The 17748-nt window shown below is 40.0% G+C and overlaps 1 protein-coding gene across 1 annotated transcript in view; it reads right to left on the reverse strand.

The window, feature by feature from the left end:
• Positions 1-1272: 1272 nt before the first annotated feature.
• Positions 1273-17748, reverse strand: part of LOC133122911 (neuroblast differentiation-associated protein AHNAK-like) — a 36677-nt gene continuing 20201 nt past the window's right edge. Inside the window, exons 2-4 of the mRNA XM_061233188.1 lie at positions 8574-8694; positions 7985-8160; positions 1273-6614 (exon numbers count right to left, since the gene is read on the reverse strand). Coding sequence (XP_061089172.1) covers positions 1956-6614; positions 7985-8160; positions 8574-8694 — 4956 coding nt within the window. The 3' untranslated portion in view covers positions 1273-1955. The remainder of the gene's footprint in view (positions 6615-7984; positions 8161-8573; positions 8695-17748) is intronic.

Raw genomic sequence — 17748 nt, forward strand, 5'->3', positions numbered from 1 at the left:
TTTGTTGCACAATCATATTTCTGGTGCACAGATCTAGATCTATGTTCTAAGACGAGCCTGGCACTGCTAAGCTAATCAGACCAAAATGTTTTTGTTTGATAGCTGACTTTGATATTGGATCCTTTTTTTTATTTTATTTATTATTATTTTTTATTTTTCCAGATTTTTCCCTTTTTCTCCCAATTTGGTAGCCAATTGTACCTCGTCTGATTCAATTGGAGGTAGTCGTATTAGATGTACCGCCCGTACCGCGTCCCTCGGCGGCCCAAATGAGAGCGACACACCTTCTTCAAGCCGTCTCGTCTCGTGCCCGTTGCCATGATTCCGAGGCGCCCGAGGTGCTTATTGTGCGGCGATCTAATAACCCTGCCAAGTCCCTCCCTCTGGAGCAGCGAGCCAATTATTGCTGCCCCATGTGAGCCGGCCAAACTTGGCTTTTGGCAGGACCGAGAATCGAACCCCGGTCCCCGGTGTGCAACTGCAGCAAACTGCAACCACAAGTCTGCTGCGTCTTAGCCTGTTGCACCACCGCAGCTCCAATATTGGATACTTTTGATCAATTGTTTAGAATCCATAGGCCACAACTTTCCAATATCTCCTTCTTCACATATAAAATAGAATAAAAATGAAATAAAACAGTCAGAAAAACTGCATGAAACTGATTGGATGAACTAAAATGAATGTCTGTACGATCTTCAATTGGATATGCTCAGGTATCCATCTCTCCTGCTTACCACTGCTGTATGTGCAGAGGGGGGGTGGGAGCTGCAGAATCCTCTAGTGAACCAGGAAAAAATAAAAACCAGTCTGTACAAAATGTATACAGTTCTTAATCCATATTCCAATTGGTTTCAGTTACATTCTAACTTTAATTCTGTTCATTCACAAACTCAATATTCCCATTTTTTCAGCTGTGGCACCACGGTGGATTACATGCACACACAGTTACAATGTCACACTCATAATTATTGGCTTGGCCACATACGTCATACTAAAACACATCCAATAAAAATATCTTCAGGTACCCTAGCTGAACATAGAAAAACAGCAGCAAGTAATATGTGACATTTCAAATGGCCATAAAACACCATAACATTTTACTAATAGGATAACTATATTCACATTCCAAATGTATCTGACACACACACTGTCTAGGTATAATAGGTTCTGAAAAGCTGCTATGTTGCTAGTGGCCACGTCTAGCTTACATGTGCTTGTTCAGAAAATATTGCACACTCCAACTCCAAATAATTCATATTTAGTTAGAATTTCTTCTTTTTTTTTTTTTTTTTTTGCAGAATGCCGCAAGACATGCAGCAAGCATGTATTGTACTGCCCATAAAGTCAAGTGCAATAAATCAATCAATAAAAAAAATATTACACACCTATAATGAGGATTGCAGCCTGTTACTAGGAAGTTCCATTAATGAAAGGTTATACAGATTTGTTGAGCAAAAAATAATAAACCAACACTCATGTCAAATGTTAAAATAAAATAACCAGGGTTACAATTACATTACATTCTTTTACATTACATTTTATTTTGCAGACGCTATTATTCAAAGTGATGTACTGTAAGTGCATACTGAAAGAAATACACAGGTCAGACAAAGTACAATTATCATGAAGTAGCAACTATCCATAGTCATGAATATCAAGAATGCTACATCTATGATGTATCCACCAATTTCTTTTTTACTAGCGCTATATATTTTTCAGGTAGTCTTGCTATGTTCATGTTGATGATTACCTGATCAAGAATAGAATAGTAGAATCTTTATATACACAGTTTGAGAAACTTTGTTAATTTGGATGAACAAGAAACTTTTTGTCAGATTTTTACAAATGTGACAAATTTGTCCATTAGGAAATCCTACATAATCTCTTGGGATTATTAAATTCCAAATGGGGTTGCTCTTTCTTTTGATGCTTGGCATAAGGTCATTCCTTTGCATTTAAATGAAGGTCTTTAACTTTGACCTTTTTAATGTTCCCCCAGGAACTTCAAGGTCAATATCTGGAGCACACAGAATATTAGTAGTGACTGTGCGGGTTCTCAATTTTGATACTTCAATGTCAGTCAAATTATATCCTTTCCCCTTTGATAAATCAACATACCCAACAACACTGGGATTTTTCAGATTAGGATATCGGATTTGATCTGCTTGACCTTTGCGATCAGCTTTCGGTAAATTCACAGATGTGTCAGAAGTCTTATGGCTCGCTTTGACCTTAGAAGTTAAGGGAAACGCATCCTGTGTTTTCAGGTTTGCATCAAGATCTTTTTCTTTGATGTTTGGCCTAGATTGCATGCTTTTCATGTTATTTTTTAATACTGCATCAATATCTAGTTGTTTTCTATTCATATTTAATTCAGACAGTCCATATTTAGGTTCCTTTAGTGTAGGCATAGTCAATTTTCCAGAAGGAGCATCAAGATCAAGATCTGGTGTATTCAATTTCAATGTAGACTCTTTGAGATCAGTTTGGGGTAGATTTTGAATTACATCAGGGAAACTGATTTCATCTTTAATCTTTAATGATTTCAAGTCAAAGTTTGATGCTTTGAGGGCTTTTATGCCTCTACTGGGTAAATCGACATCAACCTTTGGAGTTTTAATTCTTCCTTTAATCTTTGGAGCAGTGAGATTTAGATCAGGTGTCTTCAAGCCTGCATCAATATCAAAATCGTGTCTTTTCACTTTGGGCCCTGACAGACTATATTTGGGCATGATGAATTTCCCTGCTGGGGCATCAATGTCAAGATCTGGTGTTTTCATACCTAGTTTAGGGCTGCTGATACCAGCTTTTGGTAGATCCACTCCCAACTCAGCAGCAATATTTTTTCCTTTGATCTGAGGAGATGAGAGATTCAAATCTGGTGTTTCCAGACCTCCATCAATGTCAATTTCTGGATGTTTTAGTTTCGGTCCAGAGATTCCAAATTTAGGCAATGTTGGAAACTTCAAATTTTGAGAGGGTGATTTCAGGTCAAAATCGGGTATATCCATGTTGTGTTTTTTACCTTTCATGTCAGCACTGGGTAAATTCAAACCTGTGCCTGTTGCTTTAATTCCTCCTTTAATCTTAGGAGCTGAGACATTCAGATCAGGTGTTTTCAAACCTGCATCAATATCAAAATCGGGTCCTTTCATTTTGGGCCCTGACAGACTAAATTTGGGCATAGTGAATTTCCTTGCTGGGGCGTCAATGTCAAGATCTGGTGTTTTCATACCTAGTTTAGGGCTGCTGATACCAGCTTTGGGTAAATCCACTCCCAACTCAGCAGCAATATTTTTTCCTTTGATCTGAGGAGATGAGAGATTCAAATCTGGTGTTTCCCGATCTCCATCAATGTCAATTTGTGGACGTTTCAGTTTCAGTCCAGAGATTCCAAATTTAGGCAATGTTGGAAATTTCCATTTTTGAGATGGTGATTTCAGGTCAACATTTGCTGCATTCATGTCAAGTTTAGGGACTTCCATGTCAGTATTGGGTACATTCAACCCTATGTCTGGTGCTTTAATTCCTCCTTTAATCTTAGGAGCTGTGAGACTTAGATTGTGTGGTATTAAGCCTGCAACATGGAAATCTTGCCCTTTCACTTTGGGCCCTGACAGACTAAACTTGGGCATGGTGAATTTCCCTGATGGGGCATCAATGTCAAGATCTGGTGTTTTCATATCTAGCTGAGGAATGTTTAAGTCAGCTTTGGGTAGATGCACACCAAACTCAGGATCATTAATTTCTCCTTTGATCTTAGGAGTTGAGACACTTAAATCTGGTGTTTCCAGATCTCCATCAATGTCCATTTCTGGACGTTTCACTTTCAGTCCAGAGATTCCAAATTTAGGCAATGTTGGAAACTTAAATTTTCGAGAGGGTGATTTCAGGTCTATGTCTGGTATATCCATGTTGTGTTTTTTACCTTCCATGTCAGTATTGGGTATATTCAACCCTATGTCTGGTGCTTCAATTCCTCCTTTAATCTTAGGAGCTGAGAGATTCAGATTAGGTGTTTTCAAACCTGTATCAATTTCAAAATCGGGTCCTTTCACTTTGGGCCCTGACAGACTAAATTTGGACATAGTGAATTTCCCTGCTGGGGCGTCAATGTCAAGATCTAGTGTTTTCATACCTAGTTTAGGGCTGCTGATATCAGCTTTGGGTAAATCCACTCCCAACTCAGCAGCAATATTTTTTCCTTTGATCTGAGGAGATGAGAGATTCAAATCTGGTGTTTCCAGATCTCCATCAATGTCAATTTCTGGATGTTTCAGTTTCGGTCCAGAGATTCCAAATTTAGGCAATGTTGGAAATTGCCATTTTTGAGATGGTGATTTCAGGTCAACATTTGCTGCATTCAGGTCAAGTTTAGGGACTTCCATGTCAGTATTGGGTATATTCAACCCTATGTCTGGTGCTTTAATTCCTCCTTTAATCTTAGGAGCTGAGCGATTCAGATCAGGTGTTTTCAAACCTGCAGCAATATCAAAATCGGGTCCTTTCACTTTGGGACCTGACAGACTAAATTTGGGCATAGTGAATTTCCCTGCTGGGGCATCAAGATCTGGTGTTTTTATACCTAGTTTAGGGCTGCTGATATCAGCTTTGGGTAAATCCACTCCCAACTTAGGATAAATATTTTTTCCTTTGATCTGAGGAGATGAGAGATTCAAATCTGGTGTTTCCAGATCTCCATCAATGTCAATTTCTGGATGTTTCAGTTTCGGTCCAGAGATTCCAAATTTAGGCAATGTTGGAAATTGCCATTTTTGAGATGGTGATTTCAGGTCAACATTTGCTGCATTCAGGTCAAGTTTAGGGACTTCCATGTCAGTATTGGGTATATTCAACCCTATGTCTGGTGCTTTAATTCCTTCTTTAATCTTAGGAGCTGAGCGATTCAGATCAGGTGTTTTCAAACCTGCAGCAATATCAAAATCGGGTCCTTTCACTTTGGGACCTGACAGACTAAATTTGGGCATAGTGAATTTCCCTGCTGGGGCATCAAGATCTGGTGTTTTTATACCTAGTTTAGGGCTGCTGATATCAGCTTTGGGTAAATCCACTCCCAACTTAGGATAAATATTTTTTCCTTTGATCTGAGGAGATGAGAGATTCAAATCTGGTGTTTCCAGATCTCCATCAATGTCAATTTGTGGACGTTTCAGTTTCGGTCCAGAGATTCCAAATTTAGGCAATGTTGGAAATTTGAATTCCCAAGAGGGAGTTTTCAGATCAACATCTGGTATTTTCAGGTCGAATTTAGTGCCTTTCATGTCAGCACTGGGTAAATTAAAACCTGTGTCTGGTGCTTTAATTCCTCCTTTAATCTTAGGAGCTGAGAGATTCAGATCAGGTGTTTTCAAACCTGCATCAATATCAAAATTGGTTCCTTTCACTTTGGGCCCTGACAGACTAAATTTGGGCATAGTAAATTTCCCTGATTGGCCATCAATGTCAAGATCTGGTGTTTTCATACCTAGTTTAGGGCTGCTGATATCAGCTTTGGGTAGATCCACTCCCAAGTCAGGAGTAATATTTTCTCCTTTGATCTGAGGAGATGAGAGATTCAAATCTGGTGTTTCCAGATCTCCATCAATGTCCATGTCTGGATGTTTAAGTTTCGGTCCAGAGATACCAAATTTAGGCAATGTTGGAAGCTTAAAATTTTGAGAGAGTGATTTCAGGTCTATGTCTGGTATATCCACATTGTTTTTATTGCCTTTCAAGTCAGCACTGGGTAAATTAAAACCTGTGTCTGGTGCTTTAATTCCTCCTTTAATCTTAGGAGCTGAGAGATTCAGATCAGGTGTTTTCAAACCCGCATCAATATCAAAATCGGGTCCTTTCACTTTGGGCCCTGACAGACTATATTTGGGCATAGGGAATTTCCCTGCTGGGGCTTCAATGTCAAGATCTGGTGTTTTCATACCTAGTTTATTGCTGCTGATATCAGCTTTGGGTAAATCTACTCCCAACTCAGGAGCAATATTTTTTCCTTTGATCTGAGGTGATGAGAGATTCAAATCTGGTGTTTCCAGATTTGCATCAATGTCAAATTCTGGATGTTTCAGTTTCTGTCCAGAGATTCCAAATTCAGGCAATGGTGGATGAGTACATTTCTTAGGAGGTGATTTCAGGTCAACATCTTTTGATTTCAAGTCAAGTTCAGGAACGTTTGTGTCATTATAACTGTCATCTAACATATCAATACCAGAGACATTAATGTCATCTCCTTTAATATTGTTCATTGTAAGATTGAGGCCTATGTCTTGAGACTTCAGACCAGAGAGATTAACTTTAGGGCATTTTACAATGTCCCCCATGTCTGGTTCTTTCAGTTCTGAAGATAATCCCATAAAGGGCATTGGGCCACTTTTGCTGAACTCAGGAGTTTGTGCACTCATATTGGACAAATTTTGAGTAGGGCCCTCAATATCATCCTTAAAGCTCACGCCATCAAAATGTAGTCTTTCCTCTGGGACAAGAAGCTGGCCATTCAGGTCACCAATTTTAACATCTGATGTTTTTGCGGCATCACATGGTTCTCTGTTTAGGAATCTCTGGACTTTGCTGTGGAATAGTCTGCTGTAAGAATCCGTAAGCATCTATGAAACAAAGCAAATCAATCGTTTTACAACATTAATTTTCCATTGATTCTATAATCACTACTTGGGTCATTCCATGCAAAATCGACCAGAGATGAGGAGGGTAACTCTAATTCGTACATTATCATACCATATTTTAGGCATTGAAAACCTGAACAACCTTGTGCTCTGACAAAATCATCTGTCTACTTTCAGCACCATGTGGTGTTGGGAGTTCCAAACTTCCAAGACTAGTAGATATTTTGTTTAAGAAAATCAACAAGGAAAATTAAGTCAAATATTTCACAATGCCAAAGTTGGGTCCGGCCAGAAAATGACCAAAAAATGTTGCATTTCCAACCAAGAAATTGGTGTGGTGGAAAGTTTCTGATCTTGGTATGTTTTGATCATTTAATTCACCTTAAAACAACCATAATTCACAATAAAACATGCTTTGATGGCTTCCTACTAGTTTCCAATTAAAAGTGAATTGTATGTACATGTTTAAAAATCAGAGTACACATTTTTAGGTTTTTCCCTGCTTTAATACCCAAGATATGAGGCGCTAAAATTGACACAAACCCAAATTTCCATGTACGTGACTTTTTGGGTACCATCCCCCATTTTTCAAAAGGCAATGTCTTTAGAACAACAAATCCAATGAGACGATTTTATTTTTTTTATTTTTTTTGCATATTTTCGATTAAATATATAAAGAATATTTACACTATGTTAGAGCAAAATATTAGTGGTGACCTCCCAGACCTGTGTTTTCAGGTTTGCATCAAGATCTTTTTCTTTGATGTTTGGCCTAGATTGCATGCTTTTCATGTTATTTTTTATATACTGCATCAATATCTAGTTGTTTTCTATTCATATTTAATTCAGACAGTCCATATTTAGGTTCCTTTAGTGTAGGCATAGTCAATTTTCCAGAAGGAGCATCAAGATCAAGATCTGGTGTATTCAATTTCAATGTAGACTCTTTGAGATCAGTTTGGGGTAGATTTTGAATTACATCAGGGAAACTGATTTCATCTTTAATCTTTAATGATTTCAAGTCAAAGTTTGATGCTTTGAGGGCTTTTATGCCTCTACTGGGTAAATCGACATCAACCTTTGGAGTTTTAATTCTTCCTTTAATCTTTGGAGCAGTGAGATTTAGATCAGGTGTCTTCAAACCTGCATCAATATCAAAATCGTGTCTTTTGACTTTGGGCCCTGACAGACTATATTTGGGCATGATGAATTTCCCTGCTGGGGCATCAATGTCAAGATCTGGTGTTTTCATACCTAGTTTAGGGCTGCTGATACCAGCTAGAGCAAAATATTAGTGGTGACCTCCCAGACCTCTGGTTGATTTGACCCACTTATAATAAAATTATACTTACTTCTTTTGGAGATGCAATGCGGCCGTTGAATGTCAAAGAACTCACACCAGATTTCAAATCCTGTTTTGTTAGAACTTTGATGTTTTCATCATAAGGTTCAATGAGTTTCAGTACCCTCAACACCTCATCTTTCTTAAGTTTGTCAAAGTGGATGGTAGCACCAACAATTTCATCTCCTGAAAAAAAGTTTTGAATGACAAAATACATGACAGGAACACTTCAATCACCAAAAAATCATTTAAAATCATTATTTCACATAACAAAAATATTGAATGTGCAATTGAAAAATCAAAGGAAAAGATCTCACTGAAGTGTAGTAGAGATGGCTTATTTACTCATTTTGTTTATTTAAAGAGAGCAGACAGTCAGCATTTTTGCTTGTATTCATACAGTGAGAAAGCAGAGTAGGTAAGCAGAGTAGGTAACCGATAGAGAAGGGATCACAGCTCAGAAAGTGCCACTGCAGGGAATGAAACCCCAAACTGCATGGGAGGACTCGGCTTGAGAATCACGTGTTGCAACATCTTCAGAAAGGTTAGATTCAGGGAAGTGTTGCATGTTGCAGACAAAACATATTTTTCCCACTCACCTTCTTTCAGGCCTGTTTCGGTAGAAGAGTCAGGTCTGATGCTCTTTACAATCACCCCACCTTTGTCCACATCTTCCAGGACAAGGCTGTCAGAGAAACTCTTGCTTCTGCTGTGCCTCATCTGAAAATTAACAACATTGGCTTTACGTTATCTCTTAGATATAGAACTGACCGTTTAGTACTTTCACAAACGATATGCACCTGACATCCTATCAAAGTTTTGAGGTATTGTCAAAAGTAAGGATTATTCTGCAAAGGTTAAACGTTATTCTGTTAAAGGTTCTGCAAACGTGTCAGTTCAGGTATACCATCCTACATTAAAAGAATATGAAATATCAGCACAGTACCAGGCAGAAATATGCTAAACTGAAATGGTCAAATAAAACCGTTTTTGTGACACTGAAACCAATTAAGCAACAAATAATTATGTACTGCAAATAGTATAGTAAATCATAAAATAATAATAAATGAACATTATGACAAACTATATTATAAAAACACAAATAAATAGGTCATTACAGTATATATGTATACAATATACTCATTATTATTTTTTGCAATGAGTGTATTGAATTACTCAATTCTCCAGAGGAGAACTGTCCAGATTCTGGGGTTGGTGGGAAAAAGGTTCAGAATATTACCAAAGCTTTTGTGCTGGCTTGTAATTTTCCTGTGTGTTTGCTAGCCAGAGATGCACTCCAATGCACTCTATTGCTCTGGCCACCCCCTCAGACTCTCAAAATTATTTTCAGTGGATAATGGAACAAGAATTTCTGTCTCATTATCCATTGGATGGCTTGCATATTTGTTCTTCGATTACTTGCTCTAAAGCCTTTTACACTTTATTTTAATCTTTTCAGGAGAGCTCTGTTTCCAAAAGTCATGTAAAATTCAGCCCATAAAAACATATGAAAACAAAATACAATATGTTAAATTGAGGATGTAAAATGCAATAAAAATAATATAAATTCATAAAATAGATTAAAAAAATGAATACAATAGATAAAACTAGATAAAATACAGACGTAAACATAATGTAACATAAGGTAATGGCAAGAACAGGCCATTCAGCCCAGCAATGCTCGCCTTTTCCTACCACTAAGTGTACCTACTGCCTAATTTGCCTAAAAGCTAAATAGAATCTAACACCGTATCAATCCTGGTCTTGAAGACCCCCAGTGTTTCTGCCTCCACTACATGCACTGGCAAGCTATTCCACACATTGACCACTCACTGTGTGAAAAAATACTTCCTAATGGAATTTCTCCTTTGCCAATTTCCATTTGTACCCTCTCATTTTACTAACCAAACTCAACCAGAAGAATCCCGTATAATAACTTTGTTAATCCCTTTAATACATTTAAAAGCCTCAATCATAAGCCTCCTTTTACTAAACTTAAAGAGATTAAGCATCCTAAATCTATCCTCGTAAGTCTTATCTTTTATACATAGAATCAATCCGGTTGCCCTTCTCTGAACCTTTTCCAGTGCCTCTATGTCTTTCTTATAGTGCGGTCCCCAGGACTGCTCACAGTACTCCAAGTGTGGTCTAACAAGAGTATTGTATAAGGTCAGTATAACTTCCATTGACTTCTAATAAATACTTATGGCTATGTATCCTAACATCCTACTGGCCTTCTTTACAACTACCGCACATTGACTAGAACCCAAAAGGCTTTGGTCAACTATGACCCCTAAGTCTTTTTCCACTTGAGCACTAAACACTGAAGTACACTGAAACAGGGTCCACGATGCTCCTGTCATTTATTGCTCAACAGATTGCAATGATGGTGGAATTTTCAAAAAAATATTTTCAACTCCAATGAAGCTTTTTTGATAATTAATTTGTACAACGTACAAATTCAAAGTTGTTAATCCCTTAGGATCCAAGAGACTACATAAAATACCTGCTTTTTATTTTACTGTTGGAAATCTTCCACCAAAAAACATAGCTGCTTTGAGGAACATTCACCTGTTGATACTTGTGAAGCACAGGCTGATAACGTCCTTGGACTTATAATCAATACTCCTGGCTATGTATCCTAGCATCCTATTGGCCTTTTTTTGACCGCACATTGACTAGAACCTGAGAGGCTTTGGTCAACTATGTGCCCCAAGCATTTTTCCACTTGAGCACTATCCAATTTTGTACCCCCCATAAAGTAGTCCTGCCATATATTTTTATTTCCCATGGGTATAACTTTTTGTTGTATTGAATTTCATTTGCCAGGTTTGCACCCACTTCTGGATTCTGTTAAAGTCTTCCTGGATTACTTTAGTAGAGTCTATTACTGTTACCTAAACCTCAATGCCATGTCAAGGTCATTTATGTAAATGAGGTAGAGCAGTGGCCCCAGCACCGATCCTGTGGGACTCCACTTCCCACAATACCCTGTTTGGATAAGACCCCTCCTACTACTACTCTTTTTTGTCCTTTCCCATAGACATTTCCGAACCCACATCGAAATAGCTACTATAATTCCTACCGTCCTCATTTTGATAATGAGTTTGTCATGTGGAAATCTAGATATACAATATCATAAGCCCTGCTATCATCAAAACACTTGGTAGCTTCCTCAAAGAATGCCAAAAGGTTTGTCAGGCATGACCTACCCTTTCGAACACCATGCTGGCTATCCCGTAGAATGTTATTCTTTTCAAGAAATAATTGCAGTTTGTCCCTAATTATAGATTCCAGTATTTTACATGAGATACATGTTAGACTGACAGGCCTGTAGTTTCCTAGATTGGTACGGTCCCCTTTCTTAAATATTGGTGTTATATTAGCTTGTTTCCAGTCATCCGGTATTTCTCCAGTTTCTAAAGACTTAGCAGTGGTTTAAAAATGATCTCACTTAACTCTTTGAGTATATGCCACCTGGGCCTGCTGCCTTATTTGTCTTTAGTTTATATAATTTATCCAGTATTTCTTTATCCCCTATCTCAATATTTATATATCTGATACAGTTTATTCTTTTTTTTTGCAAACTTACGGATAGCTGTATTCATTCACTTTGGAGACTGTTTCTGCACCTTAGGAATTAATTTACACTGTGTGGCCCTTTTGAACCTGCTCCACCTTTCATTCACAGTCCTGCAATCAAGAACTTGCTCTACATTACTTAAATTTGATCACATCTTTTTAAAGTTGGCACACCTAAAAATCCTGGACTTGGAGGAAACCCTCTTAATTTGCCAAATACATCAAAACCTATTGTGGAATGGTCACTTGTCCCTAGTGGTTCCATTACATCTATCCTGCAAATTCTGTCTGAATCAATACATATCACCAGATCTAAAATCAATTTCCGTATTGTAGGCTGACTGACGTACTGTGTCAAAAAAAAGGTCATTTATAACATCCAAAAATTTCTCCTCGCTTTTTCTCTGTCCGATCACCAAATTCCAGTTAATATTTGGGTAATTAAAGTCTTCCACGATGTCTCGCCTCCCAGGCAAGCTTGTTTAATATTTTTAAAGAATATTGTATTCACACTACTATCTGAAGCTGGCAGTTGGTAACACCCTCCAATATCCCTATCTCAGAGGTGGAGGAGGAATCAAGCAGAGCAGAGCACCATGAGCCTAGTCTGCCACAACACGCGACTGAGTCTTAGGGCGAAAGCCACTAATTAACTGGCCAAAATCCTGTGAGAAAAAGGAGTGAGAAACAGTCAACACAGACCTCAGCATACTGTTGTAACAACTGGGCGGAACTGCAGTGAAGAAGCTGGAGAGAATGGGAGAGCTCATCTTCAGCTACAGAGCTGAATGCTTTGGAGTAGCGGAGAAGAAGAGGAATACACCATCCATCCCTACTAAGTCCAGGAGACAGCAGGAGCGACTGGTCAAGGAGAGAAGACAACTGAAGAAGCAGTGGAGGAAAGCCCCAGAGGAGGAGAAGGAGGGAATAGACCTGCTGCAGGCAGAAATCAAGATCCGGTTATCAGCACTGAGGAGAGCTAAGAACCTGAGAAAGAGGCGCAGAAAGAAGGAACGGGCAAGGTCAAACTTCTTAAAAGAAAAAACCCACACTGACGGCCATCGACACAAACAAATCGCCCTTTTGTAACCCACACTGTAACACACAAGTTGGTAAGGTAGTGATGGGGTTCCTTTAAGAAGTTTTTGCCGCATTTTAGGCTATTTTCTGCGGTAGCGTCACAGTTTACGACAATAGTAAGGAAGGCAGTATAAATGCACTGGTAGAGCACGTGCGTGCCAGAACGTAAGTGTGCAGACTTGAGGCAGTAGCAGTACAGTCCTGTAAAGTAACCGCTGCACACTGGCGATAATTCTTGCTCCTACAAAGTTTGCAATTACATGCCTCTCATATTAGGTGTCGGAGACTGAGAAGAGTTTGTCTTGGGTCATCTGTCAGTTGCCTCGAGGACACCACTAGAGGGAGCCCCGCTGCCGCTTATAAATTTTCTTTCTTTCGTCAACGGGATCAAGTAGGAATTGGAACAGAATTTTTTTATGACACGAGTACCCATTCAACTTTGACTCCTACGGTTTTTTGGGGGTTTTTTTTCTCCAAACAGACATGTTCATGGACTGATTCTAGATAGTTCAATTTGAGAATTCCGATCAACACATTCAGAGGTTGTTAACAAGCTGCAGCGTAAAAATTATTATGTTAGGTCTTACAAAATAAGATTTTGTGATTATCAATTTTTTATTTTTATGCTGTATCATTGTGTAAGTTTCCTTTTCACATTTGCAAAGAAAACTGTATGCTGTGTGCAGTTGTAGGACTCGGTGCGTTCCAGGTCAGACAATAGAAACTAAAGTACATACATCCTCCCTGGAATAAAATCTTCCTTGTGGTCCCTACTATAAGCTGGCTTCTGCATTCTTAATATTTAATATAGGGGTTACACTTTCACCTGATATGACACCAATACATCCTCCAGAACATCAGCTAGGCATTAGCCCTCCCAAGAGGAGTGAAGTGGAAAGAACTTAGCAACTTGGCAACTTAGCCTTAGCAACATAGGGCTCTATGGAAAAGGCATCCTGGAACTTCCCGTGTCCAGCCTTACAGAGGAGTATAAGAGCACCAAAGTAAGCCTGGAGATGATGCTGACAGAATCCCATGACCCATGTGTAGCCCAAACTGCTCCCACCCTGGCAACAAGGAGGAAGTGGATTCCAGCTGCAGCTACGCAGCAGGCAAAGTCAGCCCTCAAGCACCGGGAAATCATTTGCCATGTGCTACAAGGGAGAGGAGGCCATGGTCTTGGAGAGAGCAAACTGTCCTGGTGCAAGGCAACTCCATCTCAGTGACAAGGCCTCATGGTCGAGGAGGTGCGCCAGGAAGAGCAGGCAGCAATGTGCGCATAGGCTGTCTCACAAGGGAAGCAAGGACAGTGGATGCGATGGGACGGAGTCGAGAAGAGAAAGTTCTCTTGGAAGGAGTTGTGGAATATGGAAGCAAGCCTTACACAAGGCTGTTATACCTGGCGGCACAATCAGGTGCTAAAGTGTCTAGCAGCTACGCTGGAGAGCAGACTGGCAACCATCAAAGCCCTGCTTCCGCAGCCATCCCATCCTGCAACTACAGGACATTTCGTCCGTGAAGGGGTAAAGCATAACATCGTGTCCTGTATTTCAAAAAACTAATCCAAATATCCTCACTAGGCATGTGTTGGTCAATTTCTGAAATCTCTAAGATTTTCTCATACATAAACACCCACACCTCCACCTCTCTTACTAGATAAGTCCTTCCTAATAAGTTTATACCCCTCTATATTCTATTCATCCCCATCTCTGTAATCCCTACAATGTAAATGGTTGGCATTTATATAGCGCTGTACAATTGATGCTTCTCATTCACTTCACCCATTCATACACACACTCACACACCAAAGGCGATTGGCTGCCATGCAAGGCACCGACCAGCTCGTCAGGAGCATTTGGGGGTTAGGTGTCTTGCTCAGGGACACTTAGACACAGCCCGGGGGGGGGATCAAACCGGCAACCCTCCGACTGCCAGACGACTGCTCTTACTACCTGAGCATTATGTATTAGTATTCTGCACAAAGAAAACTATCAGGCGCTAACATTAAATCAACAATATAATCTGCTAACTTAGTGTTGCTGCTTGACTTTAGAAAGAAGAAAGAGAAAAGAGCCCTTGTAATGCATAGCTAGTCCTAGTCCAGGACTGCCCCCTGATGGAAGGTTGGCAGGTGGTTTGTGTCACCGGCTTTCTCCCCAGGAGGGGAGGTACTGGATACTGATAAGTATTCAAGGGGGTGCACGCTACGCTTTGTTGGAATCAGGTCGTAAGCATGATGGGTAATAATGATGATTCATCAAAGCTTGGTCCCGCCTGAGGCATTGTAGAAGCACCGCGGGTGTCTATAAGGTGTGTGCATGGGGATATTCACAGTGACCTAGTGGGGCCAGAGGAAATTTGACATGAGGGAAAAAAGAATCGAGTAAAAGCTTCGGTTAGCCTATCGCATCCCGTTATTGGGTATGGATTGGCCAGGGTTCACACATGTTCTAATAGGCTGTATGGGGAAGCAATCACGACCAATAGCAATACGTATTTGAGCTGTGTGATGTGCTCAGTGGTGACGTGAGGTCGTCTGACATGGCCAAAGGAAGGGCTGAGTCCGACTTCAGCTATACAACTCCAGGAGGGCTTTCCGCACAAGCAGTCTCGGGATGAAACTATATGCTTTTGACCAGGTGATGATCAGGCGCTGACACCACATTAGCTCACCTGTGTTTTTCAAAAATTAAAGATGGGCTATACCAAGTCAGTCGTGACACTCATACCTGAGAAGAGATAACCCAATTGTTCGTACCAAAGAGCTGCCGGGAAATGCTTTTCCAGCCAGCTCACCATAATCACCAAAACCTTTGCATGGAGAAAACACTGAGTAGGCTAATGGCTCGATTCTATCAGCTGGGCATTCAGGGCGAGGTGCAGAGGTTGTGTGTACCTCGTCCCAAATGTCAATTAGTTAACCCCATGGCCACTCCAAGAGCTCTATTGCAACTATTACCATTAATGGAGATCCCATTTGAACTCCATTTACATCATGCACACTACGCAAACTATAAAACTTTAAAAACAATGATTTGTAAGTTTATGCACAAAGATAGCCGCAATTGGGATACATGGGCTTTGCAGTGCATGAGGTTCTCCAGGCTCCCACAAGATTTTCTCCCTTTGAATTTTGTTTTTGCAGGTGGCTATATGATGTGTTGGACCAAGATAAAGGAAGGTCCAACTACAAGTAAAAATGAAATTCAATATGTTCTGGACCTGCGAGCAAAGCTCCATACACATACATAGAAGGACTCAGCTAAGATAATTTACACCGGGAGATAAAGTGCTTTTATTTTTCCCTTCTTCAACTTCCAATGCCAGGTGGCAAGGGCCCTTTGTGGTCACATGATGAGTAGGAGATGCAGATTATAAGGCTGTGCGATCTGACAGGGGTGGGGCAACACAGATATAGCACCTCAACCTCATAAAAGCATAGAGAGAGGCGGTATCCATTCCTCTGGTTACCACAGAAATTGAGAGAGATGAGTTGGGTCCGGAGGTGACAAAACTGGCCAATTCTACCCCAGTCCCTTGTGATGAACATGTCTCACTGTGGCAGAGAGCAGATGTGGCCCGGGAGTAGAAGCGTGTTGCAGATGTGTTCTCCCCCTTGCCAGGTTTCAGAAATCTCACTAACCAATATATCCAAACACCTCCAGGGCTGACTGTGCATTCATGTCCCTATAGATTGCTTGAAGACAAAAAGAAAACGGTGCAGGCTGAATTGCAGGCTATGTTAGAAATGGGAATAACAGAAGAATCAACCAGTGTGTGGAGCAGCCCCATTGTGCTTGTGCCTAAGCAGGATGGGTGTGTGCGCTTCTCTGTTGATTATTACAAGGTGAATGATGTCTCACATTTTGATGCTTATCCCATGCCTAGGGTTGACAACCTTCTGGCTGGGCACTGCTTTTTTTTCACAATGCTGGATTTAACCAAGGGCTACTGGCAGATTCTCTTGTCTCCAGAATCAAAGGAAAAAAAGCCTTCTCCACTCCGTATGGTTCATACTAATTTGTCGCACTTCGGGTTATTTGGGTTCCCGCTACATTCGTGAGCCTACTTATGTGGTGGGCAGGTGCGTCCTCAGGTAGATAAGACAGCAGTATTTGCGGTCTGCCTATTGCCCAAGACTAGAAACGAGGTTAGACGGTTTTTGGGAGTGGAGGGCTACTATAGGAGATTTCTTTGTGAAAATGTTTTCCGGTGGGTTTGATTGCTGTAATGCTTACATAGCTAAATCTTGCTAGCTAGTGAGCTTGCTGGCTATGTCCTACCGATTAAATTACCAATTAGATTACCTGTGACCTGAAGTGGCCTGAACACACTTTAATGTGCGAGGATGGCAGAAATCCTTGATTAATTCTGGCTAGCTAAACCTCACCTATGTTTAACTAGGTATGGAACACCTCCAATTCTTTTTCTTTGTCTGAATTAATCTAACAGTTGGTGTAATATAAAAGCTCATCTTGGTGGACTCTGTTGGTTTATTGCTGTTGTTGCAACAACCATGTATAGCACAGAAAACCATTTTAACAATCTGGTGTTGCTAGCAATCTGAATTGGTGGTATTTCACAAAGCAGTATTACTGCACTGAATAAACCCGTAAAAATTGTACTTCCATGTTCCTGGTTTGTTTTATTCAGTGACGTTATCACACTCCACATTTTCTTTAGGAAATGCACATTTCTAGTTATTATCTTTATTCCGCCAGTTTTTTGCTGGCCTAGTCCTCCCACAGTTTTCGAGCAATCGACACTAAACCAAATGGCATGGTCCCGAATGGTGTTCTTGTTCATAGTTTAGTTGGCTAGGTAAACAGTGTTTGGATAGTTAACTTTGGTCACTTTTGTTTGTTTGTTTGTTCAAAAAAAATAAAAAAATAAAAAATGGCCCTTGTCCTTATCTTTGTTGTACAGGTAGCAGTTGAAATTGTACTTCCCTCTAGGGTCTTTCAGCGAACTTATCTCTGGTTATGGGTATGCACTTTGTTGTACGTCGCTCTGGATAAGAGCGTCTGCCAAATGCCAATAATGTAATGTAATGTAATAGCCTTTTGATATTCCCAATAATTTCCAAGATATTTAAATTTTTCTTGGGGAAAA

The sequence above is a fragment of the Conger conger genome, chromosome 2, assembly GCF_963514075.1.
Source record: "Conger conger chromosome 2, fConCon1.1, whole genome shotgun sequence".
Lineage (NCBI taxonomy): Eukaryota > Metazoa > Chordata > Actinopteri > Anguilliformes > Congridae > Conger > Conger conger.